The sequence below is a fragment of the Cricetulus griseus genome, assembly GCF_003668045.3.
Source record: "Cricetulus griseus strain 17A/GY chromosome 1 unlocalized genomic scaffold, alternate assembly CriGri-PICRH-1.0 chr1_1, whole genome shotgun sequence".
NCBI lineage: Eukaryota > Metazoa > Chordata > Mammalia > Rodentia > Cricetidae > Cricetulus > Cricetulus griseus.
In genome coordinates this window covers 211423190-211450279 of record NW_023276807.1, presented here as the reverse complement: position 1 = coordinate 211450279, position 27090 = coordinate 211423190, and the positions used below count along the sequence as shown (strand labels likewise).

Here is a 27090-nt window from a genome sequence, read left to right as displayed (position 1 = left end):
AGGGCGGTCTCAGGCAAGCTTTCTTCATGTGGCATGCTTGACATTTCAGCATCTGGGCAGTAGACTCTGTAGATTCTAGTGACTGTCAAAACTGGTTGGTGCCACTTAGACACTGTGAGACTGTGATCTCAACATATTCTAAGGGTTCTATTTCTACTCTATAAATTTGGATTCACTGGTCCTACCTCATAGATCAGTTATAAGGATTAAATTAAAGTATATGATTTATGTAGTTAGTTCTCATATCCTTAGGAGATTGACCCCAGGGCCCAAGGATATTAAAATCTAAGATGTTCCTCACACCCATTATATTATAGGACATAGTGTTTATAAGGCACTAGGCATATTTTCCCATAATCTTTAAAGAACCTCTAGATGACTATACTCCTAATATGATACCAGTGCTATGTATTCAGAGGGTGTCCCAAGCCTCTCCCCTCTCTCTCTCTCTCTCTCTCTCTCTGTGTGTGTGTGTGTGTGTGTGTGTGTGTGTGTACATGTGAACATGCACATAGGACACATGGACTATTCTTAGGAACAGCAGACCCTAAGAAGCTCTTTGCTTTTTTTCCCTTTACCCTACCTCAGGAATGGCAAGGTTGGATTTATGTCTTTGCTTGGTTGTTAAGTTAAAAAGAAGAAAAGAAGAAGATGATGACGACAATAAAAAACTGGCAAACCTAACCTGAGTTGACCAGATGCTCATGCCTATTCCTCCCACCCCTCCAAGTTCTTTTGAATCCAGATTAACAAACGGATGAGTACACTAGAAGTGTTATTCTAGTGACAAATATTGCCAGTTGTGAAGGAAAACTCACCTGAAATTTATTGGTAGAATTAAAAGGAATTTCGGCTACCTTGCGGTTTCTTTTTCTAATTTCCATCACATCACCCAAAACAACCTCAGAGAATTTTAGAAGAGCAGTTTCTGAGGCATCTCCGACCACAGCTCTCTGGGAATCAAAAGAGATAAATGTTTACAGCACGTCACCTAATTCTTCTGTTTCAGACTGTTTCCGAGTGTTGGCTTTAGCTCACCAACTAACAAAGCTTAGCACCAGTTGAAGAAACAAGGTTGATCACATGACTCTCAGTGACTGAGCCAGGACCATGGTAAGAACACAGATCAATGGTGCCACCTACAGGCACTAGGGAAGTCTAAGTTAGTGGGAGCTTTGTGGGGAATAGGGGCTTTCTGAGCTATAGCCTAGGTAAATAGGAAACAGAAGATGGGGGTGGGGGAGCCTTCTAGGAAGCAGATTGCCAGGAGCAGAAGTATGTGTAATGGTAAGATATGGCAGGTCTGTGGTCAAAAAACAAGTAGTAGAAAACAGGGACTCACAGGAAAAAAAAAACTGAGCAAAACTTGGTCAAGGTGAAATCAATTCATGTTCAAGGAAAACTGGTGGCAAATGAAAAAGAGGGAAGGGAAGGATAAAAGCAGGAAAGCCAGTGAGGGGTGGCCCAGCAATTTAGATGCAAGGTACTGATGATAATAGAAGCATGAAGCTGTGTGATTTCAAACCAAAAATGTGAGGACTTGGTGGCTCACTAGATAGAAGAAAATCAAGAGAATTTCCCAAACTTTTAGCCCAAAGACAAGTAGCATGACTATGTCAACAAAAACATCTTGACAGTTTATTGATGAGAAGCCAGGCTGGGCACTGGTGGAGAGTGACAAGCACAAGCTGCTAAGATGCCAACAGGGCAGAAATTCCAAGGAGAACACAATCAGCTTCAAGGGAGGGGAAGAGGAAGAGAGGAAGGGGAGGGAAGGGAGATCCAACTGTATTTTATACTTCAGCAAATAGCATTTATGTATTGAGGAGCTTTGATTATGTCCACCTTGCTTCCAGACATTAGGAAAGCAAATTCAAGACACATTTGCTTGTAGGAATGATATGAGTTTGGATTTCTGCAAAGCATTGTAACTTCTCAGTGATGGATGGAGTGAGGAAGATCTTCTGCTTGTCCCAGGAATCAGGTTTGCTCTTACCAGAGCAAACTCTACACAGGTGGAGACTAAATCAAGCACTCAAGTAGAACACACAGAGTGACCTCATGCTACCTGTGACATAAGACCAAGAATGGCAGCAGCTTTACCTTCATGATGGGGACACTCTCTTGGCCTGGCCTGAACTCAGCTCGGTTGCACAGTGTTATTATCTTAGACAAAGAAGCCCAGGTCCCAGAGCTTTGGTCAAAGGCTTGTTCTAGAATACAGAAAGAACAGTGGTTAACGTCGGTGCTGGGCCTGCAATGCCCAAATCAAACCCTTCACTTAAGATCAGAGGCTCAGCCAGCCCTTTTGCTTGGTCCTTGTCTTTGGGCTAGAATGCTCCACAAAACTCACTTGTCTGGTTTTCGCTTGTATCTGCCACAAAGATCTGATTGTCAAACCACAAATGAGCCACAGTCATCCTGTTCTGGGTCAGGGTCCCGGTCTTGTCTGAACAGATGATGGAAGTGGAGCCAAGGGTCTCTACCGCCTCCAGGTTCTTCACCAGGCAGTTCTTCTTAGCCATCCGTTTTGCTGTCAGTGACAGGGTGACCTAGCAAGAGCAGGAGAAAGATACCTTGGGGACAATCACTTTGAACTCAGGTTATCTGGGACTGACTTTCAGGAGAGAGCTAGGATATGGTTAGGCCACAGGTGGCATTACAACTACAAGATTGGATTAGTAATTTGAAAGCCACCCCAAAGCTCTATAAACCATAATCTTAAAAAAGATTAAATATAGGACATTTTTTGTCTCTATATTCTTTGAAGGAAGTGCCCTGGAAGTCCTCAGGCAGCAAAGAAAGGTCGTGTAACTATAGGTGGAACTCATGCAATTCAAACCACCAGGCTGTGATAAATTACTTGCTTAGCATTCATGAGGTGCTGGCTTCACTATTCAGAACCACAAAACACAACAAAACACAGGGATTGGGACCCAGAACTCAAATATTCTTCTCCTGTCTTTGGTACTCTGCCACCACTCATGTAGCTAAATAACTAGCAAATGAGCCCTCACCCCTACCCCACGGGCCTCCACAGCAGGCTGCAGAGGAGGGAGTTTTGTCAGAGGACTGAATTAAATGGGCCTGGGTAAAAGGAGACAGGAGAACCATGACTAAGTTTGAGGTTAAGTAAGGAAGGGGTTAACTCCTTCGTAAAAAAAAGGGGTGGAGGAAGGGATTTTAGAAAATAAATCAGAGGAACGTATTGCCTCTAGAAATTCTGTAATGGGGGTTAAAAGATTCTTTTCTAAACATTAAGGGGGTGAAACAACCTATGTGAATTAACCTAGACCTCCTAAAAAGTTAAAGTTCCCAGGAAAATTTTAGAAACATCACAATTCTTTTTGGTCAACCACTCTATGAAACTTGTTTATTCAGAATATCCCATGGTAGTCTCTGGTGTGTGTGTGGAGGGGGGGGGGTGTTGTTCTACAGATGGCAGAAGGTGTGACTCTGCAGCCACAGTGGTGAGTGCTGAGAGTGTGGGGGTGCAGGCTACCTAACAGCATAAACTCACAGTGACAGTGGCCAGGAGGCCTTCAGGTACATTGGCCACAATGATGCTAATGAGGAAGATGATGGCGTCAAGGACATAGTACTTCATGCACACTGCGATGATGAAGAAAATGACGCCAATGGAGACAGCCACCCCTGCCACAATATGGACAAAGTGCTCGATCTCAATGGCAATGGGTGTTTTCTCACTTCCAACACCTGAAGCCAAGGAGGCTATGCGACCAATGATGGTGCGGTCACCCGTGTTGATGACAATGCCAGTTGCCGTGCCTACAAGGGAGGAAGACATTTTACTCCAGGCTTTCTGCTCGAAGCCCTCTCTGGTGGCCTGGACAGTGAGCCAGCACATGACAACACAAAGGCTAACATTAGTTCTCTGACAACACAAAGGATAATATTAGTTCTCTAGTCCCCTTGATTCTGCATTTCTTCTGGGGAAAGCTTTACTTCAGGGGACTAGACAGACAAAAACCTCAGGCCCAAGAGGGAGAGTTGATACTGGTGAGGCAAGCGCCGCTGAGAGCCAGTTGGCTTTACCTTCCAAGCATGTTGTGGAATAGAAGCCTATGTTCTTTGTTTCCAAGGGGTTTTCATGGGTAAACTCAGTTGAACGAGCCTGGGGCTCAGATTCCCCAGTAAGAGACGAATTATCTACCTGAAAGAAAGTTCAAAAGTAATTCAAAATTAGCTACTTTAATTCCCACTTTTTCCTTAATAAAGAGTGCCTGCTACCTCCCATCAGGTTCCTTGAGGAAAGTGCTCCTGGATACTCACTTTGCACCCTTGGGAAAACACTAGTCTGATGTCTGCAGGGATCTGGTCTCCTCCTTTAATCTCCACAATGTCCCCCACCACCAACTGCTCTGCAGGGATGGTCTTCTTTTCGGAATCTCGGATGACCAGAGCTTGCTGTGGAAGAAAGGCATGGCAGACTCCTAAGCCCCTGGGGAGCATGCTGGCCTTTCCACTGTCTGCACCCATAAAAATCCAGAGTGGGGGTGGGGGCCTCCGGACTCCCAGCTGTCAGAGTGGTTAGGTTAAAATGAAGACTGCTTCACACGGGGTGTCAAGACCCGAGAACTAATTTTTCTTGATGTCTGTACTTGGAACTAGAAGAGTCTACCATTGCCTGGCAGATATGACTAAGGGAGATGGCAGCAATGAGGCTCCTGCCTGGATGACCAGGCAGGTGATGCCCAGCCAAAGAGCCGGACTCCGACTGAGATGCGGAACCTTATTTATTTATTTATTTATTTATTTAATTATTTATTTAATTATTTAATTTTTTGAGACAGGCCGGGCGTTGGTGGCACACGCCTTTAATCCCAGCACTCAGGAGGAAGAGGCAGGTGGATCTCTGTGAGTTCGAGGCCAGCCTGGTCTCCAGAGCGAGTGCCAGGATAGGCTCCAAAGCTACACAGAGAAACCCTGTCTCGAAAAACCAAAAAAAAAAAAAAAATTTTTTTTTTTGAGACAGGGTTTTTCTGTGACTTTGGAGGCTGTCCTGGAACTAGCTCTTATAGATCAGGCTGGTCTCAAAGACACAGAGATCTGCCTGCCCCTGCCTCCCAAGTGCTGAGACTAAAGGTATGCCTCTGCCCAGCTCTTTATTTATATTTATTTATTTATTTTTATTTATATTTATTTATATTTATTTATTTATTTATTTATTTAATGTTTATTGGTGTTTTGCCTTGGGTGTCAGGTCCCCTGGAACTGGAGTTACAGACAGTTGTAAGCTGCCATGTGGGTGCTGGGAATTGAACCTGGGTCTTCTGTGAGAGCAGTCAGTGCTCCAAACCACTGAGCTATCTCTCCAGTCCCTGAGATGGGGAACTTTAATGAGGGAGTGCCCTCCTTCTTTCTTGGTGCTGCAGGATGCATCTCTTGTACCCAGAATCTTCCTTTCTAGCTGCTGGTTTTTTCATTTGGGGCCAAAGAGGTTTCTTAGCTGTAAATATAAGGATTCCTGGGAGAAGAAAGGGACACTTGGTCCCCACAGGAACATTTAGGACAACAAGCTCTGAAAGCAAAAATAGTCACAAATAGAGTTGTCTGGATGGATCGCCTTGACTGTCAGTGAGGAATATTCTAGAACCATCTGAGTGGCTGTCCAAAATGGTTCAGAACATGCTGTGCCATGACTGGTGTTCAGTCTCGCTTTTCCCTACGCTGAGCATTTTCCTTGACTTCACTTTAGCCCTGTGACCAACTCAACCTTGTGATGAACTAGGATTCAGACACATGAGGTAATTTGCCTAAGATTTGCCAGACAGCAGGGAGTGGGGCCAGGGCTGCCTCCTTACCCAGAATTCAGGAAGAGACCAGGGCTGGGTGACTCCTACTCACCTGGGGAATCATCTTACTAAAGCTGGCCATGATGTTGGTGCTTTTGGCTTCTTGGTAATAAGCAAAAATCCCCGTTAAAATTACGACCAGGATAAGTATGGCGCCCAAGTAGACCTGGGTGGTGAGGAGAGGCAGAAGTCAGAGAAATAGGGGGTAGTGACCTCTAACCCAAAAAACCCTAATCTGAAACAGTGTAGTATGACTACCGATGTGACACCAAAGTGGAAAATTCCTGCCTGATCTCATGTGACTAGTCACAAATACAGAGATGCTAAAAGAATTGCTGAGAATTACTCTCAGGCAATGAAGATGAAGTAACAAACTTTGTGCTAATATTGAGATATCTTGTTTTATATAGACACACATTTAAACCCCTGCCCCAATCTAAAATCTAGAACATTTCTTGTCACTCATGTTCTTTGCAATCAATCACTTTTTGCTCCTGTGCCCAGCCTGGGGACCATGGATGTGCCCTCCAAAGATGTGCCTATCTGGTATTTAACATCAATGATCTCACACAACACCTAGCTTCTGGCAGCTAGTCTCTTTCTCTTAGCACAGTATCAGCTAGTCCACTTTGGTGGTATGTGCAAGTATAGCTGCCCTCCATGGGAAAAGGAGAGAGATTAGCTTTGAGGAAGGAGAGTTCCAAAAATACCTCATAGTGATCTTTCCACCTCGTTACAGACTAGGTATTTTGTCTGCATTTTAAAATCACACTTATATCATCAGAAAATGAAGTATCACTTGTTTCACAGCTGGGAGAATTCCTGATGTCCTCACATTCATCACGGCCTGACAGACGGTAGAATAGCTTTAGCTTAGCACTGTGCCTACTGATAGCCTCACTTAATGACTGCTTCTCCTTGTAACCAAGTGAAGCCCAGGATGGTCACTTACACTGTCCAGGGACGCAGTATTGTTGACATACTGGATCACATACGCAATCCAGCACAAGATGGCACCTATCCACAGAAGGATGGAGAAGCCCCCCACCATCTGCTTGAGAAACTTGATTATCTCTGGAGTTTGCTTGGGAGGTGTAAGGGCATTGGGCCCATCCCGAGCCAGGAGCTCTGTAGCTCTGATGCTGGAGAGACCCTGAGAAAGTCAAGAAAAACACACATAGAAAACAGTTGGTCTCCATGTTTCTGCAGGTTGTGCCTGGGAAAGTGAATGATGCCCTGTTCTCCCAACTTCCACTTTCTTTGTTGGACAAAAATTACTTTTGTTTTTATTGGTGAGGTACCATGTGATATTCAATATGTATAAATTACAAAATGTTTAAATCAGGTTAAACATCTGTCTCAAATAAGCATTCCTTATTTTGGATACAAGCTTTAGCTTGCACCCTGAGCTAGGAAAGTCTTCTACCTCTTAGCTATATTGCCAACCCTCTTTTTCCTTTTTATTTTGTTACACTGATATACAGCCCATACTGGCCTTGAACTTGTGATGCTTCTGCCTCAGCCTCCCAAGTGCTTTGATACCCACATGTGCCACCACACCCAGCACAAACTATCATAGACATTATCTTGTATATATATTCTTCCTAATTATGTGTAAGTTAGAGGCAATATCTCTATTTTGTTCATTTTTTTAGTCCACTCTAGGATCTAATGCTTTTGCTTGGTAGTGAGTCAAATATTTGTGGCATAATTGGATTCTTAGCTACTAACTCATCATGGTTCTTCACCCTCTTTTTTCCAGAACCCCTTTTCTCAGTAACTGTTGAAAACTTACAAGGCAATTCTAGAGATAGTTCTAGTAGTACAGCCAGCCTTCCATACTTAAAGATTCTGTCAACCATAGGATTTTTTTTTTTTTTTTTGAGACAGGGTTTCTCTGTGTAGCTTTGGAGCCTAACCTGGCACTTGCTCTGTAGACCAGGCTGGCCTCGAACTCACAGAGATCCGCCTGCCTCTGCCTTCCAAGTGCTAGGATTAAAGGCATGCACCACCAATGCTGGGCTGTCAACCATAAGATTACCCCTACTCTCACTGCCAGTCCGGTGTGAATCACATGATAATTTTTTTGTTGTTTTCATTTGAAGAAATGAATATTCATTTTCTGGCAAGAGGTTCAAACTTGGCTAGAGAGATAGTTCAGCAGTTAAAGTTACTTGTTGCTCTTGCAGAGGACCTGGGCTTGATGATTCTTGATGTGGCAAGGCTCAACCATCTGAAACACTTCCAGGGGACCTAATGCCCTCTTATGGCCTCTGCAGGTACTGTATGCATGAGGTGCTCTTACATACACATGGAGCCAAAACAATCATACACATAAAATAAAAATGAATAAATAAATAAGTGCTTTTAAGAAGAGGCTTAAACTTGAAATTGAACTTGGATTTGAACTCATAGAAAGAGGCAATACTGTGTAATGTAAAGTCCTATGGGTGTACAGCGAGCTCTGATACCCTGGGCTCTGAGATAGAGACTCTGTCTGGGTCCTTTCTTTCTAACAGCGGCCTCCCCAACCTCCAATAAAAAAAGCCCCATGCGGCTGGAGAGATGGCTCAGAGGTTAGGAGCACTGCCTACTCTTCCAGAGGTCCTGAGTTCAATTCCCAGCAACCACATGGTGGCTCACAACCATCTGTAATGAGATCTGGTGGCCCTCTTCTGGCCTGCAGGGATACATGCAGGCAGAACACTGTATTCATAATAAATAAACCTCTTAAAAAAAAAAAAGCCAGGCGTTGGTTGCACATGCCTTTAATCCCAGCACTCGGGAGGCAGAGGCAGGCAGATCTCTGTGAGCTCGAGACCAGCCTGGTCTACAAGAGCTAGCTCCAGGACAGCCTCCAAAGCCACAGAGAAACCCTGCCTCAAAAAAAAAAAAAAATAAAAAAATAAAAAAAATAAAAAAGCCCCATGCACTATTTTACCTCATAAAGCAATTTCTGGCCATGACCTTGAGGAAGGTCTGTATCATTCTGGGGACCACAGTTCCCTTGTTGGATATCTAGCTCAGTGAAAAGGCCTGGCTGGGGGTCTTGGGTCAGACACACCAGCTCCAGCAGGCCAAATATCAGGATCCAGTTGTACAGAAAATGGATAGTTTCACAGGTGTGGCCCTCAGTCAACCACAGTCTGAGCACACCAGCATTCCTCTTTGTACAGTCAGGATGCTTGTTCCCCAAACGGTCAGTCCCCTGACGACTTACCTGAATGATGTTTGTACCGTATTTCTGTTCCAATTCCGTATTACTGAGTCTGTGGTCATCCTGCAATTCACAGAAGGAAAGGGAGTAAATGGCCTCATTCCAAAAGACACCACCCCAAAGCTGGAAGTAGCGCTGAGGACAGAAAGGACCAGGAAGGTTGCCGGGAAGCAGAGAAGGCTTTGAGGTGAGTAGAGGGGCTGGTACAGGAGGCCCTTGTCTTGAATCCCTCCCCACTCCACCCCCATCCATCGCCACGCCACGCCACCCCTGTGAGTACATATTGCTTTTTTCGTTTTGTTTTGTCTTGTTTTGTTTTTTTTGAGACAGGGTTTCTCTGTATTGCTTTTGGAACCTGTCCTGGAACTCACTCTATAGACCAGGCTGGCCTTGAACTCGAAGAGATCTGCCTGCCTCTGCCTCCCGAGTGCTGGGATTAAAGGCCTGTGCCACCAATGCCCAGCATGAATACATATTGCACTTGCCATCGACACTCAGGCATCATCCTTGGATTTTATGAGCAATGCAATGCCTACTTGCCACACTCAGTACACACCTCCAGTACACACAAGCATCCTCATCTTGCAGCTACCAAGCTAGTTAGATGCTTTACCTAGACCCAGATGCTAAGACTGGCTGAAGGTGATAAGCACATATGGGATGAGAGCGGGAAGGAAGGGAGAGGTAGAGCGAGGCTGTGGTTGTGGGTGCTTTCTGTGCTCCTAAGAATTAGAGTAGCAAGGCTCTTCATTCAGAGGGATTAGTTTCAAGGCTCTAATTTGCCACAGAGACCGAGGTTCCAAGGCATCCAAGCTTCATGTCACAAACTGCAGGACTTTTGTGAGAAGCTTGAGAAAGTTGAAGAAGAGCGAGAGGCTTCTTTCTTACAATGAAGCAGGGACATGGGCTAATATAGTATTTTAAAGTTCTCATCATAATTATAGAGAGAGCTGAGCATGATGTTTGATTTGATGCCTGTAATCTGAGGACTTGGGAGGACCACACAAGAGTATTGCAAATTCAAGGCTAGCTGGGCCACATATCAAGTACCGGGCCAGTCTGAATGCCATAGCAAGATCCTGTCTCCAAAGATAATATAGGTATATAGATACAGATAAAATTTAAAAATAAGCAGGCTTATGAGAGAATAGAGTTATATTCAAGTAGCAATCTCAATGGAAAACAAGTATGTCTTAAACACTAGAGACACACAGGACATAATATTATCTAGTACTGCTCTTTGCCCTGACCTATCTCACTTAATCCTCTCCACAACCGTAACAGAAATCACTCCCTTGCCCTCTTTTAATCAGGTCTCAAAATGTAGCTCTGTCTGGCCTCGAACTCATGATCCTCTTACCTTAGCCTTTTTTTTTTTTTTTTTCAGAGACAGGCCTCAAACTCACTGAAACCCGCCTGCCTCTGCCTCCCGAGTGCTGGGATTAAAGGCATGCGCCACCAAGGCCAGGCTCACCTTAGCCTTCTAAGAGCTGGGGTTGAAGATCAGTGAAAATAGGGAAATGAGTGTCAGTCACATTGAGATTTGAAGTTAGTTCAGTCCAACTTCTGAGATATCAGGCTGTGTGCACACAGGAGCCTAATAGGGCACTGTTAAATGTTTCACAAGCTCCCCAGGAAAGATAAACAACTCTGATTTATAGTATTTGTTGATCCCTCACAAGGATCGCACCATGCCAAGTTTCTGGGTAGTGAACAATTGGCAACCTTGCCTGAATGAGCTGGTTGCATCATTCTAGCGGTAGCCCACCAAGCACCAAGCACTGGGCTTTGAAGTCTGCCCATGGCCTTGCAAGGATAATCCAGCAGAAGCTCTAGCTCCCTTTAGCCCGCCTGAGGGGTATCTATGTTTCAGACCCAGGGCAGCTGTTCATTAAAGAGATCAGCTTTAACAACCCAAAGTCCTTCCTTCAGAGAGACTTACTTATAAAATATAGCTCATTTCCCCCTCACATAAAACCAAACCAAAACAAAACAAAACAAAATAAACCAAACAAAAAAAAACACCAAAAAACAAACAAACAAACAAAAACCAAAAACCAAAAAAAGAAAATCGAAAACAAGTGGCCGGGCATTAGTGGCACACTAATGCCTTTAATCCCAGCACTCAGGAGGCAGAGGCAGGTGGATCTCTGTGAGTTCCAGGCAGGCCTGGTCTACAGAGCAAGTTCCAGGACAGCCTCCAAAACAATACAGAGAAACACTGTCTGGAAAACCAAAAAAACAAAAACAACAACAAAAAAAACATTTCCCCTTCTTAGACCTTGCAAACTATTTCCCATTTTATATAGAAAAAAAAGGGGGCGGTGTAGTTTCTGTGGAACTAGCTTGTTTGTGCCCAGTTACTGCTCAGTCCTAGAGAAGGGCTTAGACTGAGCCTGGCCAGGCCCAGTGTTTCTACCCTTGGAGCTGTTTTTCCAGGAACACATCAGACCTTGCAAGGCCTGTGGCTCAAATACTTTTACTTGCCCTCGGAAGATTGACACATAGTTATAAATAACTATAAACAATATCTCACAGAAGCAGCTGAAAATGAGAGGGATGGGTTCTGCATCTTGGGCTTTAAATTCCTGTCCTATCTGGGACTGCCCCAAACCAGAACATAGGAATCTGACAATAAGGATAGAGTGGTATCAGGAGGACACAGGAGACCAGGCCAGACGGAGGAAAGATATTATCACACTCGTAACAACAACAAACAAACAAGATTAGAATCCTCCCAGCATATCCCAAGCTGTGGAGGCCAATTTTCTTTACCAGAGGGAGGTTACAGAGACAAGTTCTCAGGAGAGGGGGTACCAGAGCCTTTTGCCTTCAGGGGACTGACCAGATCAAGCTCTTTCTTAAGTTCCTCTTTCTCCTGACTCTTAATGGGCTCTGAGTCCTTGTTCTTCATCCCCTTGAACTTGAACTTGTCATCTCCCTGGTCTGACTGATTGATATCTTTAGTTCCATTGAGTTCCACAGAATAAATTTCTATTGTTTTCTGGAAGAGAAGCAGAGGTGCAATATTAGTGCCAGATAGGTTTTCAGTTGCTCCCAGAGGATGAGGAGATTTCCACATGGAAGAAGAGTGCTGGCTTCCTCCTCACCTGGAGAGGAAGGAGTACCCGACTGTGGGAAGTCTCCCTCCTCCCCTTCCAAAAAAATAGTTCCCTTCCTCTTTGTGGAGCCCCGAGGCTTGGTTGGCACAGCCCTGGCTAAATCTTTCCAAGGACCCCTTCTCTGGGGTGGGGCAGATGGAAAAGTTAGCCAGTTTCCCTAGCACCTTGGTCCATTTTTTTTTTTTTTTAAAGGGGTGTAGTTCCAAACAGGCTCACTGTAAGCATGGCTTTTCAGATCACCTTGCATCCTACAGAAGATTAGCGTCATCTCCAAACAGCAGCTTTCAGAGCAGGTGCTGTATGGGTAGCTTGACAACCCTGGGGATCTTTCCTACTTCTACACACTGCTGTCTTTAATTGCCATATATATTCTTGGCGGGCTGGGCGTTGAGTTCAGTGTTAAGACTGCCCACCCCCTATTGTCCCAAGACCTGCCATTTCTTTTTCTTTTCCCAGAGCTTCCCGATGGTCTCCCCTAAGGTCCCCACTAGACTGCCAGATGAGTGGAGGCTGCACTCACCCGGCGCATGCTGTGTCTGGTAGTCCAACCCGCTGGCAGACCAATGTGAGGGCACGGGATGTGGACGTGCTGTAATGAACCGAGCTGGCCTTATAGTGGCACGCCAGGCAGTGATGCTCAGAGATAGTCCGAATCTGCGGTGGCGGCCGCTGCGGCGGTGTGCAAGCCCTGGCCGCTGAGAGGTGACCGCGACGACGTTGGCGTTGCAGAGGCAGGCGCCGACCAGGGCTGTGCAAGCACCTCCGCCAGCCTCTGTGCTGGGGAGGAGGCCGTGAGCCTTAAATGCGGTGCGCTCCGCCCACGTGCCTGCGGCGACTCAGCTCACTCGACTGTAGACACCCCTAGGGTATGAAACTCGAGGGCGCGCAGGCTTAGTTGGGGTGGGATTGATGGCCAGAGATCTGAGGATCTAAGGTGGGGGCGCCTCTTGATACCTGGCTGAAGGACACGGGGTTTCCCTTAGGGCGGGCTTGGAGACCGCACTCAGCCAGGGTCGCAACAGCAGTGGTACGGGCCAGGTGAGTGCACCCCCCCCCACCCCCCGGTGTGCACCACGAGCTCTTGACTGTCTGTCTGACCCCGGGCTCCTGGAAGCCCAGGGGCGCACCCATGCCTTTATCAATAAAGCAATTTATTAAAGAGTGTAAAAGGGGAAGGAGTTGGGGGGGGGGGTTGCAGTTCCTAGTAGCAAATGTGACCTGGCGATAAATACCGATTCTAGAGTGGATTTCTACATAGGTAAGTGATGCTCCGGAGCAGCCTGTGCTAACAGCTAATGACTTTAGGGAGCAGCTGAATTACTTTGTAAAGATTCAGAAAAGAAATAAAAATCTTCAGTTTTGAAACAGTATTGGAAGGAGAGAAGATAAGAGAACCTGGGGGCAGGTTCAGGGGCTTTAGGAAGGTTAGATCGGAAATCCTGAGCAGGAGCAGTGCCCTGCTTTGGGTGCGACTTTGATAACACTGATAGATAGCTCTCTTCTCCACAATGCTGCTCACAAGTGCTTTTCTCTTGGCTCCCTTCTGCCCGTCCTTCTTCCTGCAGCCCAAACCTGCAAATTTGAATGAAATCTCGGGTTTCCTACTTTGGATCCGGGAAGACAACCCAACTATTTTTTTGTTTGGTTGTTTTTTTGTTTTTGTTTTTGTTTTTGTTTTTTTCGAGACAGAGTTTCTCTGTGGCTTTGGAAGCTGTGTTGTGCTGGAACTCACTCTAGGCTGACCTCGAACTTACAGAGATCTGCCTGCCTCTGCAGTGCTGGGATTAAAGCGTGCTCCATCAACGCCCGGCCAACAACCCAACTCTTAACGGCTGGGAAGACTCACTTGGGTGTCTGGTTTGTAGATGCACTCCACAGATTCTTTAGTGGAATGTTATGTTCTAATCCAGATTGCAGCAACAGTGGACTTCCAGGGTGCTCGGGATCATCTTCCCCAATTCCTCCAGTGGAGAATGTGACTCGAAAGAAAAAATTTTGCAGATAAGAAGAAAACACGCCCGACGTTGGTGGCCCATGCCTCTAATCCCAACACTCGGGAGGCAGAGGCAGGAGGATCTCTGTGAGTTCGAAGCCAGCCTGGTCAGAATGAGCTCCGGGACAGGCTCCTATGAAATACAGAGAAACCATGTCTTGAAACAACAAAAGGGAGAGAGGGTGGGGAGGGAGGGAGGGGAAGGAGGAAGGGAGAGAGGGTGGGGAGGGAGGGAGGAGAAGGAGGAAGGGAGGGAGGGAGGAAGGAAGGAAGAAAGGAGGGAAGGAGGGAAGGAGGGAAGGAAGGAAACACAACATCGGTGTTTGTTTCCCCTGTCCCCAGCCCCCTACCCCTGGGCTCATGTGGCTTTTATTTATTTCCAGCTGTTCTAGCCAGTCCCTAAGTCTGGAACGGACCTAAGCTGGAGAAGTGAGATCCCAGAGAGATGTTCCAAGCTCAAGGCCAGTATATGGTTTCAAGAGCAAACACAGACTACAGACTGGAGGAGGGGCACTTCAGAGAACGTGGCGTGTTGGCAGGGCTTCAAAAATACTATTCAGAGTACTTAGGAGGTGGCTAGATATATCTGTGTCAAGTGTGGGCTGGTATGACACCAAACTGGACAACAGAGTTTCCACTGTCAGGTCCTTTGGGACCTCCTGGGTTTTGCAGAGTTGAAGCTCTGCTCAGCTGCTGGGTCCTGCAGTCCTTGGCTTCTGCCAGGGACAGTCTTAGTTCCTTGGCCCTTGTGTCAGTTCCTGGTGTCATGTGATATCTGGAAGTCTTGATTCTACCGGAGAAGAAAGAAGTGGGGCCATTATCTTTGCTGCTTCTAGTGCTGAATTGACTGGAGAGATCTTTACCTATAGACCCAGGTAATGGACTTTCCCCATAGGCACAAACTCCTCTTACTTCGGCTGGAGGCTATACTCCATGGTATTCTGGGCAAAGGGGCTCTGAGAAGCCTAGATCTGATGACCTCTTGCTGATGGACTGGTTTTGAAGAAGGGCAAGCTTGGGGACACCTTCTCAGCCCACAGTCCCTAGTAGAATTTCTGTTTGAGGCTGGATTTCCTAACTTTCGAAAGAACCCCACCTATGCCGAGAGCTTGTTCCATCGCCAATCTTATTGACAGATAGTGGGAGATATGTAAGTATTCCTAGCTCGCTTTTCTGAGTTCACACATTCAATATGTTTTGAAGTCTTACTAGATGTGGCATGACAGCAGGAAAATTGTGTCACACTGTGCCCTTTATTGCTGAATCCAAGAGGTAAAATTAGTGAGGAAAAATTAGTGACTGACACAAGAGAAAAATAATTTAGAACTAAATAGTATGGGTCTAAAACTATTAGGAGCTTAAAGGAGCCAGGCGGTGGTGGCGCACGCCTTTAATCCCAGCACTCGGGAGGCAGAGGCAGGAGGATCTCTGTGAGTTCGAGACCAGCCTGGTCTACAAGAGCTAGTTCCAGGACAGCCTCCAAAGCCACAGAGAAACACTGTCTAGAAACACCCCCCCTAAAAAAAAGTTTAAAGGAAAAAAATCCATTGGGGTGATTTGTTTTAAATGTCCCCCTCAAAATTCCAATTGAAATTTAATCCCCCTTGAAAGACCTAACTAAAGAGGTGGGATCGGGACTTGGGGGGATGTAGTTCAGAGGTATGATGCTACCCCCTTGTATAGGGGAACCAGCAAACAAATAAAGAAGACACAGAAGTGGAACCAAACATTGCCTTTAAGAGTGAGTAGGTCATAAAAGCCCCACCTCCATGAGTGGATTAGCCAAGTCAAGGGCTGATGAGTGAATGAGTATGGAAAATGGGTCTGCCATGCAAGGCAGTTGGCTTTGTCTCTTGGACGCACCCCTCTTGCCATGTGATACCTTGTACTTCTTGGTTCTCTGCAGAGTCCATTACCATTACCAGATGCAGCCTCCAGAATAATGGACCAAATTAAACCTCTCATCCAGCCTCATGTGGTCTGTCATCACAACAAAAGCAGACCAAGGAAGGAGGATGGGGTGACTTTTTATTACTTGGCCTCCTTGGCTTTTCTTTTTCTTTCTTTCCTTTTAGAATTCTTCCAGGTTCCCTGTACCCCCCCCAACCGCCCCCACCACCCCAGGCTGCAAGGTCTGGTATAGAGGGCTGTTCGCCAGCTGGCATTGAGGCATGACTGTGAAGATCCAAATGTACAGGGAAGAGGGCCCAGGTGACAAGGGGAAGAGGAAGCTTTACCTCCTGTTTCACATGCGGATGGGCTGGAGCCTTTCCTGCCCACTCGCCCTCTCCTTGTCTTGAGATTCCTCTCCTACACAGTGGACTGTCCCCACCCAAAACCCTCCCCACACACCTGCATCTCCTCAGTGTGCCAGGCTATGACTGGGCAAGCATTTCTCTGCTGACCGGCACTGACTGCCTGGCATTGAAAGGAGAATGGAAAAAACAAAAACAAAACAAAGCTGCAACCTAACACACCTCTATGTTGTTTCCTCATTTCTTCATCATAGGAAATGCCAAGATTGGAAATATGAACATCCTGCCAGGGAAGAAGGCTACTGTTTAGAAATTGACTCATAAACTTCAGTATGAATCCTGCTCAGGGCTGCTAACCACTGAGGCCAGAGCAAACAGTGGCACCAGCAGAAACAGGCAGGGGCTGTCAAGGGTTCAGCAGAGTCAATGGGTTTTCCTTAGGGCATACCCTCCCCTCTCATGTGGAGAGCTTCCCTGGGGCACAGTGTGTTACCTAGTGTTTATTCTCTGCCATTTGGTTTTGGCAATAAGATGTTTTAATTAAAATAAGTGTGTGTAGCCCGGCAATGGTGGCGCACGCCTTTAATCCCAGCACTTGGGAAGCAGAGGCAGGAGAATCTCTGTGAGTTCGAGACCAGCCTGGTCTACAGCGCTAGTTCCAGGACAGCCTCCAAAGCCACAGAGAAACCCTGTCTCGAAAAACCAAAAAAAAAAAAAAAAAAAAAAAAAGTATGGTGTGTGTGTGTGTGTGTGTGTGTGTGTGTGTTTTATGTGTGTTATTGGCTGGTCCTGAATTCACTATGTTGTCCAGGATGTCCTTGAACCTGCAGTGATCTTTCTGCCTCTGGTTCCAACATGTTGGGGTTATAGGCAAAAATCATTATGTCTGCCTTAAAATAAATCATTTAAAGTATACAGCATGATGTTTTTATATAGGCAGCAAGATTTACTGGATTCCAACTGGAATTGGAAAATTTACTGGATCCACCTTCCTGCATCATTATCTTTTTGTTGTTGTTGTATTAAGAGACCAAAGCTACTCTCCTAACAAATTTCCAGCACACAGTATCATAATTGTAGTCTTTGTCTTCTGCTTAGCTCTCTGGAACTGTTTATTCTACTTGCCTTCTGCATTATAGGCCTCAACATTCTCCCCTTCTAATCCTGTAAGATACTGTTTCTTCAAATAAAAATTATCTTTGGCCGGGTGTTGGTGGCACAAGCCTTTAATCCCAGCACTCGGGAGGCAGAGGCAGGCGGATCTCTGTAAGTTCGAAGTCAGCCTAGTCTCCAGAGCAAGTGCCAAGGATAGGCTCCAAAGCTACACAGAGAAACCCTGTCTGGACAAACCAAAAAAAAAATTACCTTTGTCCTTTTTGTGACAAGGTCTCACTGTGTTGCACAGGCTGACTTTGAACTCCTGGATTGAAGCAATCTTCCCATCTCACCCCATAGGAGCTGGGATGATAGATATGTGTCACTACACTTGGCTTAACTCTTTCGTTTAAGAGGCAGTTGGAAAAACATGATTGTAATCTGAATCTAGTCTAGAAAACCCCTCAAAAGCATACTCAAGCCGGGCGGAGGTGGCACACACCTTTAATCCCAGCACTTGGGAGGCAGAGGCAGGTGGATCTCTGTGAGTTGGAGACTAGCCTGGTCTCCAAAGCCACAGAGAAACCCTGCCTCGAAAAAACAAAAAACAAGCAAGCAAACAAACAAAAAACCCCAAAAACATACTCAGAGGTTCATTTCCTTAGTGATCCCAAGTCCTATCAAGTTGACAATCCATATTAACCACATGATTCCACCCTTGTCAACTTGACATACAAACCCACCACTTTTAAGCACAATCTTCCATCTCTTATCCCTGTAGGTTCCCAGCCAACTTATAGTACTAAAATTTATTTAATTCAAATTTAAAACTACCCATAGTCTTTAACAGTTTCAACCCTGTTTAAAAGTCCAAAGTCTGAGTCTCCTCTGAGACTCGAGGAAATCTCTTAACTATACTCTTATAAAATAAAAACAAGTTACACACTTTCGCTCTATAGTGGCAGAGAACAAACACTGTCATTCCAAAAGGAAAGTGTAAGGGTATAGCAAGGAATTTCTGGACCAAAGTGAGGCTGAAATTCAGCAGGGAAAACACCAAATCCTACAGCTCCATGTCAGGCATGTAGGGACCATGATCTACTAATCTGTACTCTAAAAGGTTTGGGTAGCCTTGAGTAGTCCTGTGCTCCAGGCTCTACTGTTTACAGTACCCACAGCCTCTCTCTTGGAGCAGCCCCACTTCATGCCTGAAACTTCCCTCAGTCCACATCCCATGGTGTTGGTATCTCCAATATTTGGGATATTCACCTTCACAGCTTCATTCAGTGGCTTCTCAGGGCCTCCTTGTATGGATTCCAACTCTGCCTCACATTACTTGGTCTTAGAAGCTTTCTGGAATCGTGAAGCAAGATTCCGTGGCATCCTCCCTTCATCGGCCCCAGTCTTGTATCTTTCATGCTTACAAAAGCAGTGCCATAAGGACGATGCTGCCAAGTTCTGCTGCTAGTTCTAGATGGACCCAGACCCTCTTATGTCTTTGTGTGGCATTAGCCAATGTGTGCCTTCCCGGCTGACTCTGGGGAACCATTTCCTTAGATGATTATTTTGGCTTCATTCTCAGTTGAGGTGCCTTTCTCCTCTCAAACAGCTTCACATTTTCATAAGCTGGAGTCTTTGATGATAGGATCTTGTCCTCAAGGCACCTTTCATACTGCCCCAGTGCAAAGTAAGAGACTTATTTCCCTTGAATAATGATAGCCTCTTTTTAGTATCTGCCTTGACTGTCACTTTAAGCTTGCTTGTGCTCTTTTCCTCACCAAACTGTAGATTGAAGCAAAACTTTTCTGTCCATTTGTTTGCTCTTTTTCACTGAATATATGGATAAATGCAGTAAGCAATACTCCTTCCTCGGCCTGAATGCTCCTCTGCTGTGACACTTCTGCCATCAAACAAATCAAATCAATCTGTTATCTTTGACATTTCTTCCATCAAACAAGTCAATCCATTATCTTTAAATGCAACTTATGTTCTCAGGACCTGAGCAGGATTCTTTGCCAGAATAGCACATGAATGAGTAGTAGTCGAGCTCCTGATAGAGATCTTGCTCTCCTTTGAGACTTCATGACCTGTCTTCAATTCTCTTAGCATACTGATCTTCAAAATTCCCACAGAATAGCCCATCACACTCTGTTTATAGTTTTATGGGGCTTTTCCAGCCCAAAGTGCCAAACCTTCCATATTTCTCCTGCAAAGCAATTCCAAAGGCCTAAGAACCACGTGACCCACTTCATCCAACCACACTTCTGGGCACTAGTTTCCTGTACTAGATACTTTTTTTTTGTAGCTGTGAAAAAAACACCTAACAAAAGTGACTTAAGGGGGAAAGGGCTTGGTTTAGAGTTTGAGGGTAGCAAGAGGATCTGGGCTGCTTGTCACACACTGACTTCAAAATCAGGAGGCAGAGGGTGATTAATGTCTGTGCTCAGTTCACTCTCTCTTTTTATTCAGTCTGGAACCCTGGCCAGTGAAATAGGGTAACCACATTTATGGTGGGCCTTCTTGCCTCAATCTAGGAAATCTCTCACAGACATTCTCTGAAGCTTGTTACCACAGCAATCCTAAATCCCATTGAGTTGACAATCCAAAATAAGCATACCTGAGCATGATGGTTAATTTTTGTCAACTGGTAAAATTTAGAATTACTGTGGAAAAAAGTCTCTGGTGTTACCTGTGACAGAGTATTAGGTTAACTGAAGTGGGAAGACCCTTCTTAAATATGCCCATTCTATGGGTTGGTTGAGGTCCAGGACTGAAATAGAGGAGAAGACAAGCTGAGAGCACACATTCATCATTGTCTCATGGTGATGGATGCAATGTGACTAGTTGCCCTAAACTCCTGCCACCCTGATTTTCTGGCTGTCGTGGACTGTATGCTGGAACTGGGAACCAAAATAAACCCTTTGTCCTTAAATTGCCTTGGTTGGGCATTTTGTTGCAACAACAAGGTAAGTAAGTAATACACTGAGACTACAGTAGGTATAATTTGCTTTATCAAGAATCTTTGAAGCTAGGTGTGGTGGCATATACTGACAACCCCAGCATCCCACAGGGTGAGGCAGGAGGATTACTAGCTCCCAAATAGCCCAAGTTACAGAGTGAGATCCTGTCCAATAAAGCTAAAACAAAAAGAGCCTTGAAATGAAACTAGGCAAAAGGCCAATGATATTCAGTCAGCCTGTTAGAAAAGCTGAGATGACTCTTTCCCTTCCATGCCCACAATAAATGTAGATTTACACACCATTCTCAAGGTGAGGAGAGCTATTTTAAGGGCTATGGAAGAGGATATCGTAAGAGGTGCAGTCCTCTTGTGTACATATTACTAGTTGATCTGGTAGCATAAGAGAGGTCAATTTTAAGTGACAAGCCAAGGGAATAAAATAAAAGTAGAATTTCAGATTGCAGTTCTTTTTCCAGTGATGTAAATAAAGCTTGCCCATTTCTCACATTTCCATGCTTGAGATGATACCAGGCTAGGTTTTGGAGTATATTAGAATGACCTTGACCTTCTACAGTCAGGGTTGCAACAAGCAAGGCATACATAGTGATTACTTCACTATCTTGGCCATCTCTTTTTCCTTGATGTACTTTGAATAATTGTCCATGGTTACTCAACAACTAAAGTCAGCATGAAGTAAGTTGGTCTGACTGTGAATGTGTCTGACACCAGATATTTGAAATCACAAAAGCTTACTCTTGAAAGTGGGATTAAGGAGAAGGAATACAGCAGATGGCCCCGGAGCCATTTACTCCAGGGCTAGCTCAGTTCTTGCAGACCTAGAGTGTCTCACCACCCTGGAGAGGAGGATGAAAACCTGGTAGAGAGCACAAGGTCCAAGCACAGATAAGCACTGGGAAAACCAGGAATGTAAAACACATAGGTGTGTCTCTTCAACAGAAGGGATAAATACCTGTTTTCCACCCAGAAGACTGGGAGTGGATGTAGTTAATATCTGTAGGGCTAGGCCACACCTGAATCCTCCTGTCTCTTCCTCCACAGACCTTCATCTTGAGTATTCTCAGTCAACAGAGCCCATCTTTATGAAAGAGGTCATATGTACTTTGTAAAGAGTTTCAATATAAACATTTCTTAAGTTTTAATTGTACACAAGGGATTAAGTTCATTATCATCAGGACACTTTTTCCCAAAATTATGCTGTGCTTAAATATGCCTGAAATAAATTGCCATTGTCATACTCTAGAAGTTTGAACTAACACTGGCTACTGAATCCTGTTGATCCAGATTTCCTTCTTGCCTCATTTGGATCATTATCCTCCCTGTCCTGATGTTTACAGAGACTGCCCACAACTTGTTACGATAAATCTTTCCGCCAAAAGCCACCTGAGCCCCACCGCCATGTGTGAGCTTTATGCCAGCTGCCCGCCCAAGTTAGGCCCAAATGAATACACAGAAACTTGTATTAGGTTCAGTGCTGCTTGGCCAATGACTAGGATTCTCTTCTGTTGGCTCAGTCTTAACTATCATACATCTATATATTTTATAAGACTTATCGGACGCCTTATTGGCGTCTCTCCTTGTCGGTGGATCACATTGTACCGCTGGAGGAGGCAAATGGGAAAGAGGGCCCTTCCTGTTTCTCCTTCGCTTAAATATGAGTCTCCTTGCTATATCACTTCCTGCCTGGATCATCACTTCTCTACTACATTTCCCAGAATCCTCCCTGACTTCCAGTCCCGTCTAACTTGCTGTCTCATTGGCCAAACAGTATTTTATTCAACAATCAATAAGATAAACATACACAGTACATTCCCCATCAACAACTGGGACCCATTGTGAGGGGCTCAACCCTCAAAGAAGGTATGTATGAAAATTTTTCCCTTAAATAGGAACTGGGGTGAGTGGGAGGGAGGGGGGCACGTATGGTTTCCTGTGCTCTCATCCAAGGGCTCACAACTGCAAGTGAGAAAGGGGAAGAAAATAAATATAGATTCTCAGTCCTCTGAGACTAGGCATTTTATACAATTATTGAGATATTTGTTACGATCCAAAGGAACAAAATATTCAGTGCAACAAACAGCTCTGCAACTTTGTACAAACAACTGTAAAATTTAATCCTTGGTTTCCTAAACAGGGAACCATAGATGTTGAAAATTGGAAACATATAAGAGTCAATGTAAAAAACAGCTCATGAGAAAAGAGGTAAAATCTCTGTCAATTATTTTGCAGTCTGGACTGCGGTAACTTACTGTTTGGGTCCTGCCCTGGAGAACCACGAAAAAGAAGATTCTCTGGACACATCTCAGCAGGAGGCTACTGCTCCCACATTCCAGGAGAGTGACTTAGATAGCTGCCCCCTTTCAAATACCCCAAATTCATATCTACCCACGAGAAATATTCCCTTTTGTCAATCTGATTCAGAAATTCAGTCTATGCTGCCTCACTCCCAAAGACTACTTACTTAGGGAAGATGAGGGATGTAACCAACAGGAAAATGATTGGACTAAACTCCTTATCATGCCAGCTCTTACAACGCCTATGATTCAAAATCCTCAGGATCCAAAAGTGTGTCAACATCACCCATTTACTTTTGAGTTCTTAAAGAATTTCAGAAAGTCTGTTGCTGCCAATGGCATGCATGCTGCATTTACTGACATAAAGGGGGGGAATGTAAGCAGAGTATTGTTACTTCTTGGGACTATAAGCAAATATGCAAAGCTTAATTAGCCCCAGGACAATACTTGATGTGGAAAGGAAAATATTATGATGAATGTGATGAACAGGAAGAAAGAAAGCGTAACAATAATGTCCCTATTAATTCAGACTTGCTTCAGGAAGTAGGACAAGGTAGTGACGAGTTAGAAGAAAGGTTCCGCCCAGTATTTTGACCAAGTATGCCTTTGTACACAACTACTCATTATGGAGAAACTGCGGATCCTCTGGCCACTCTAACACAGGTTAATGAGCCTTGGCTTGAGTTTCTTTTTCTTTTTCTTTCTTTTTTTTTTTTTTTTTTTTTGAGACAGGGTTTCTCTGTGGCTTTGGAGGCTGTCCTGGAACTAGCTCTGGAGAACAGGCTGGTCTCGAACTCACAGAGATCCATCCGCCTGCCTCTTCCTCCCGAGTGCTGGGATTAAAGGCGAGCGCCACCAATGCCCGGCTTGGTTTGAATTTCTTGCTCATGTTAACAGATCAGAAATTACAACAGAAAGTAATTCATGGAGAAGCCACAAATATCCTGATCAGGCAGCTCACATTTGATTGAGCTACCAAAGAACGTGGAGCCACCATAGCACCAGAAAAACACAGTGGCTTTTTAAATTGTGTAACGCCGCTCAAGGTATTAGCAGCTCCTCTTACTTTGCAGTGGTCATGTGAATATATCTGGAACCATAACTTCAAACTAACGAAAGCAAAAACGGACAAAAGAGAAGGGATATGGCAGGAGCCCTTGAGCCTTTAACTCCAGACTGAGGCTCAGTGTCTAGAAGGACGCTAGAGAGTGTCACATTAAGGAGAGGAGGATTAAAACTCATGTTGGGATTTCAGGTATTTTGTGTACAAACATGAGGAAATGAACAAGGAAGGGAAATGAGAGAGCATGCTATCAAGAGATAATTGGGAGCTGCCTGCTTACATATCTTATTGGAAGATCCACCTGAGAAAGGGTGGTGGCAGAAGCCCCATTCAAGCAGGCAGGCGACATTGGTCCAACTCTCAAATTGTTTCCTGGTTCTAGAGAGGTCGGAAATAGGAAGGGCCCTGTTCAACCACAGGACACTCTGTCCAGGTTCATGAGGGAGAAAACACTTGCTGTTTTCATGGGTGATCTTATCGTAGTTGAGCTTATTGTTTCCTCTTGAGAAATGAAGCCAATGGCTGCTCAAACACTATAATGTGTTCATTAACTGCAACCAGCATAATTGCAGATCTGAAGACAACAGACAGAAAAGCAGGCCTAGGCCCAGACTTAGGCCCAGGCCCAGTTTAATTTTCAGAGAGCAATGTCTTAGGTGTGAGTTCTAATATAATGATAAGAGACCTTGCATTTAAACACAGAAATTTTTGTTTTGTTTTGTTTTGTTTTTCGAGACAGGGTTCTCTGTGTAGCTTTGGAGCCTATCCTGGCACTCACTCTGGAGACCAGGCTGGCCTTGAACTAACAAAGATCTGCCTGCCTCTGCCATCAAGTGCTGGGTTTAAAGGTGTGCGACTCCAATGCCAGGCTAACACAGAGATTTTTTAAAGACCATAAAATAAACACATTTTGCAGTGCTTCCTAAACAGGAGTTTTTTGTTGTTGTTGTTGTTGTTGTTGTTGTTGTTTTGTTTTGTTTTGTTTTCAAGACAGAGTTTTTCTGTGGCTTTGGAGGCTGTCCTGGAACTAGCTAGCTCTTGTAGACCAGGCTGGTCTCAAACTCACAGTGATCCGACTGCCTCTGCTTCCTGAGTGCTGGAACTAAAGGTGTGTGCTACCATCGCCCAGCAAACAGCAGTTTTCAAATTGGAAGGATTTAAATAGATCCTGCAAAGATGCTCAGAACCTGGTTCAGCTAGAGGAGCTCTGAACAAGGCAAACTCATCGTGGGTCTTGGTGAGGCTACTTATCACACCAGATCTGGTGGCTCAGTTGTCACCCTCTTCTAGGCACTGGATTCTCATCTGAAAGCCTTCCCAGCTTCCAGCTTGACCTCTCTCCTCATGCTTGTTTTACCCCCCCCCCTCTCTCTCTCTCTCTCTCTCTCTCTCTTTGATTACCAGATAAAACACAGAGTTGCCTGTCACACCAACAAGGGACACCCTTCTTTTTAAAAATTAAAAGTAGATTTTTTTCCATGCAATATATTCTGATCGCTGATTCCCCTCCCTCAACTCCTCCCACGCCCTCCCTACCCACCCAAGTCCACACCCTATCTTTCTCTCTCATTAGAAAAAAAACACAGCCAACTGAAAAAGAGAAAATAAACAGGAAAAAAAAAGATAGTCAAAAGAAATACATATAAGCCGGGTGTTGGTGGCGGATGCCTTTAATCCCAGCACTCAAGAGGCAGAGGCAGGTGGATCTCTGTGCCAGCCTGGTCTCCAGAGCAAGTGCCAGGATAAAAGAAAAAAGAAAAAAAAGAAATACATATAGACACAGAGATGCACACTAGCATACACAGAAAATCCATAAAACATCAGAAACCATAATATATAAAAGCAGGAGACCTGTAAGTTAAATGCAAAAAATAGGTAAAACATTAAGAGATGACAAAAACAAACAAACTCCAAAATTACTGTTGAGTTTGCTATGTGTATACTCAGTGAGACTCCATTGGAGAAAAATAATTTTTCCTTTATCAATTCCTTTATCAAAGTAGATAGCTACTGGGTTAGGGATAGGGACTTGAAGGACCTTTATTCTTAAAAAAATATTGTACATTGCTTAACTTAAATGCATATTTAACTGGGTGTCCGGTATTTTTATTTGCTGACTCTAGCCGACCTCCTCCCTGGAGATGCTGTAGGTGTGAGTCCTTGGCTGTCCCCATCTGGCAACTTGCTTAACTTGCTTAAGAGTCACTGGTCTACTTGTAGCCAGACCAAAACAAAACAAAACAAAACAATACAAACAAACAAAAAAAAAACAAAAAACAACAAAAAACCAACAGCAACAACGACAACAACAAAAACACTCCCAGGTTTTCTCATTTCACCAAACCTTGAGCTCACAAGTCCAAGATTATCACCGTGAGTGAGCGCAGGAGTAAAGATTTCGTTAGCAGCTATCACTTTAGGTAGAACAGAACATTCTTACCACCCATTCTTGGGTCTGTTGAGTCTGAGAATTAAACTATGGATGGAAATTAAATGTCATCTCCGAACCGGCGTTCAGTTCTCATAGGTAAACGGTAGGGGGCGCACGTCCTGTGATCGGCCCAGCTTCTGATGAAGGATGAGATCACAGTCCAGCAGGCCACCTGGAATCACTCAGGCTCTAGTGAATATACAGATCGCCCCCAGATCCACACAGCCACGTGCCAAATACTTCCTTTCTGTCCAAACAAAGGACAATCTGGGTGAACGACAAGTCTTAAGCAAGATAGCAAACAATAAAGGAATCAAGAGATACCAAAACACTCCCAGCAATTAACACAAAAACAGAAGATACTAGATCAAGACAAAACGGGCTGCGACTGTTTCCTTGCTTCTAAGCCTACATGCGATTTGGAAACATGTTCACCCTTCTTGCTTACTCTGTGAGTAGCAGTCCCTCGCTATCTGCCTTTTTTCAAGGGCTGACACTTTAGATCCTTGGTTCCTCTGACCTCTTAAATCCATTGTCTTCAGGGCATGATGCTTTCTGTCTTCTTTCTTTTCTTTCTGTTTTCCTCTCTTTCCTTCTCTCCCTCACCTTTCCTTTTCAGTGGTTCATCCTCTAGCATTGTATACTCGTGCACCCACACATACACCCCCAACAAAATTCCTACAGAAAACAAACTTTCTAGCTTTAGCATTCACTGATTTGAGAACTCTTTACCATTTTGAGTGCCTTGGCAGTGATTTTTATTGTATCTGATTACAACAGGGTGCTTTGCTGTTGTGGTTCTAATTAAGAGGATCAAGTGGATTAAG

General features: G+C 44.6%; 1 protein-coding gene across 1 annotated transcript in view; it reads right to left on the bottom strand.

The window, feature by feature from the left end:
- Positions 1-27090, bottom strand: part of Atp12a (ATPase H+/K+ transporting non-gastric alpha2 subunit) — a 50224-nt gene that overhangs the window by 11392 nt on the left and 11742 nt on the right. Inside the window, exons 2-12 of the mRNA XM_035453101.1 lie at positions 12676-12932; positions 11879-12087; positions 9037-9096; positions 6769-6969; positions 5869-5982; positions 4294-4428; positions 4057-4174; positions 3521-3789; positions 2354-2552; positions 2104-2213; positions 819-953 (exon numbers count right to left, since the gene is read on the bottom strand). Coding sequence (XP_035308992.1) covers positions 819-953; positions 2104-2213; positions 2354-2552; positions 3521-3789; positions 4057-4174; positions 4294-4428; positions 5869-5982; positions 6769-6969; positions 9037-9096; positions 11879-12087; positions 12676-12932 — 1807 coding nt within the window. The remainder of the gene's footprint in view (positions 1-818; positions 954-2103; positions 2214-2353; positions 2553-3520; positions 3790-4056; positions 4175-4293; positions 4429-5868; positions 5983-6768; positions 6970-9036; positions 9097-11878; positions 12088-12675; positions 12933-27090) is intronic.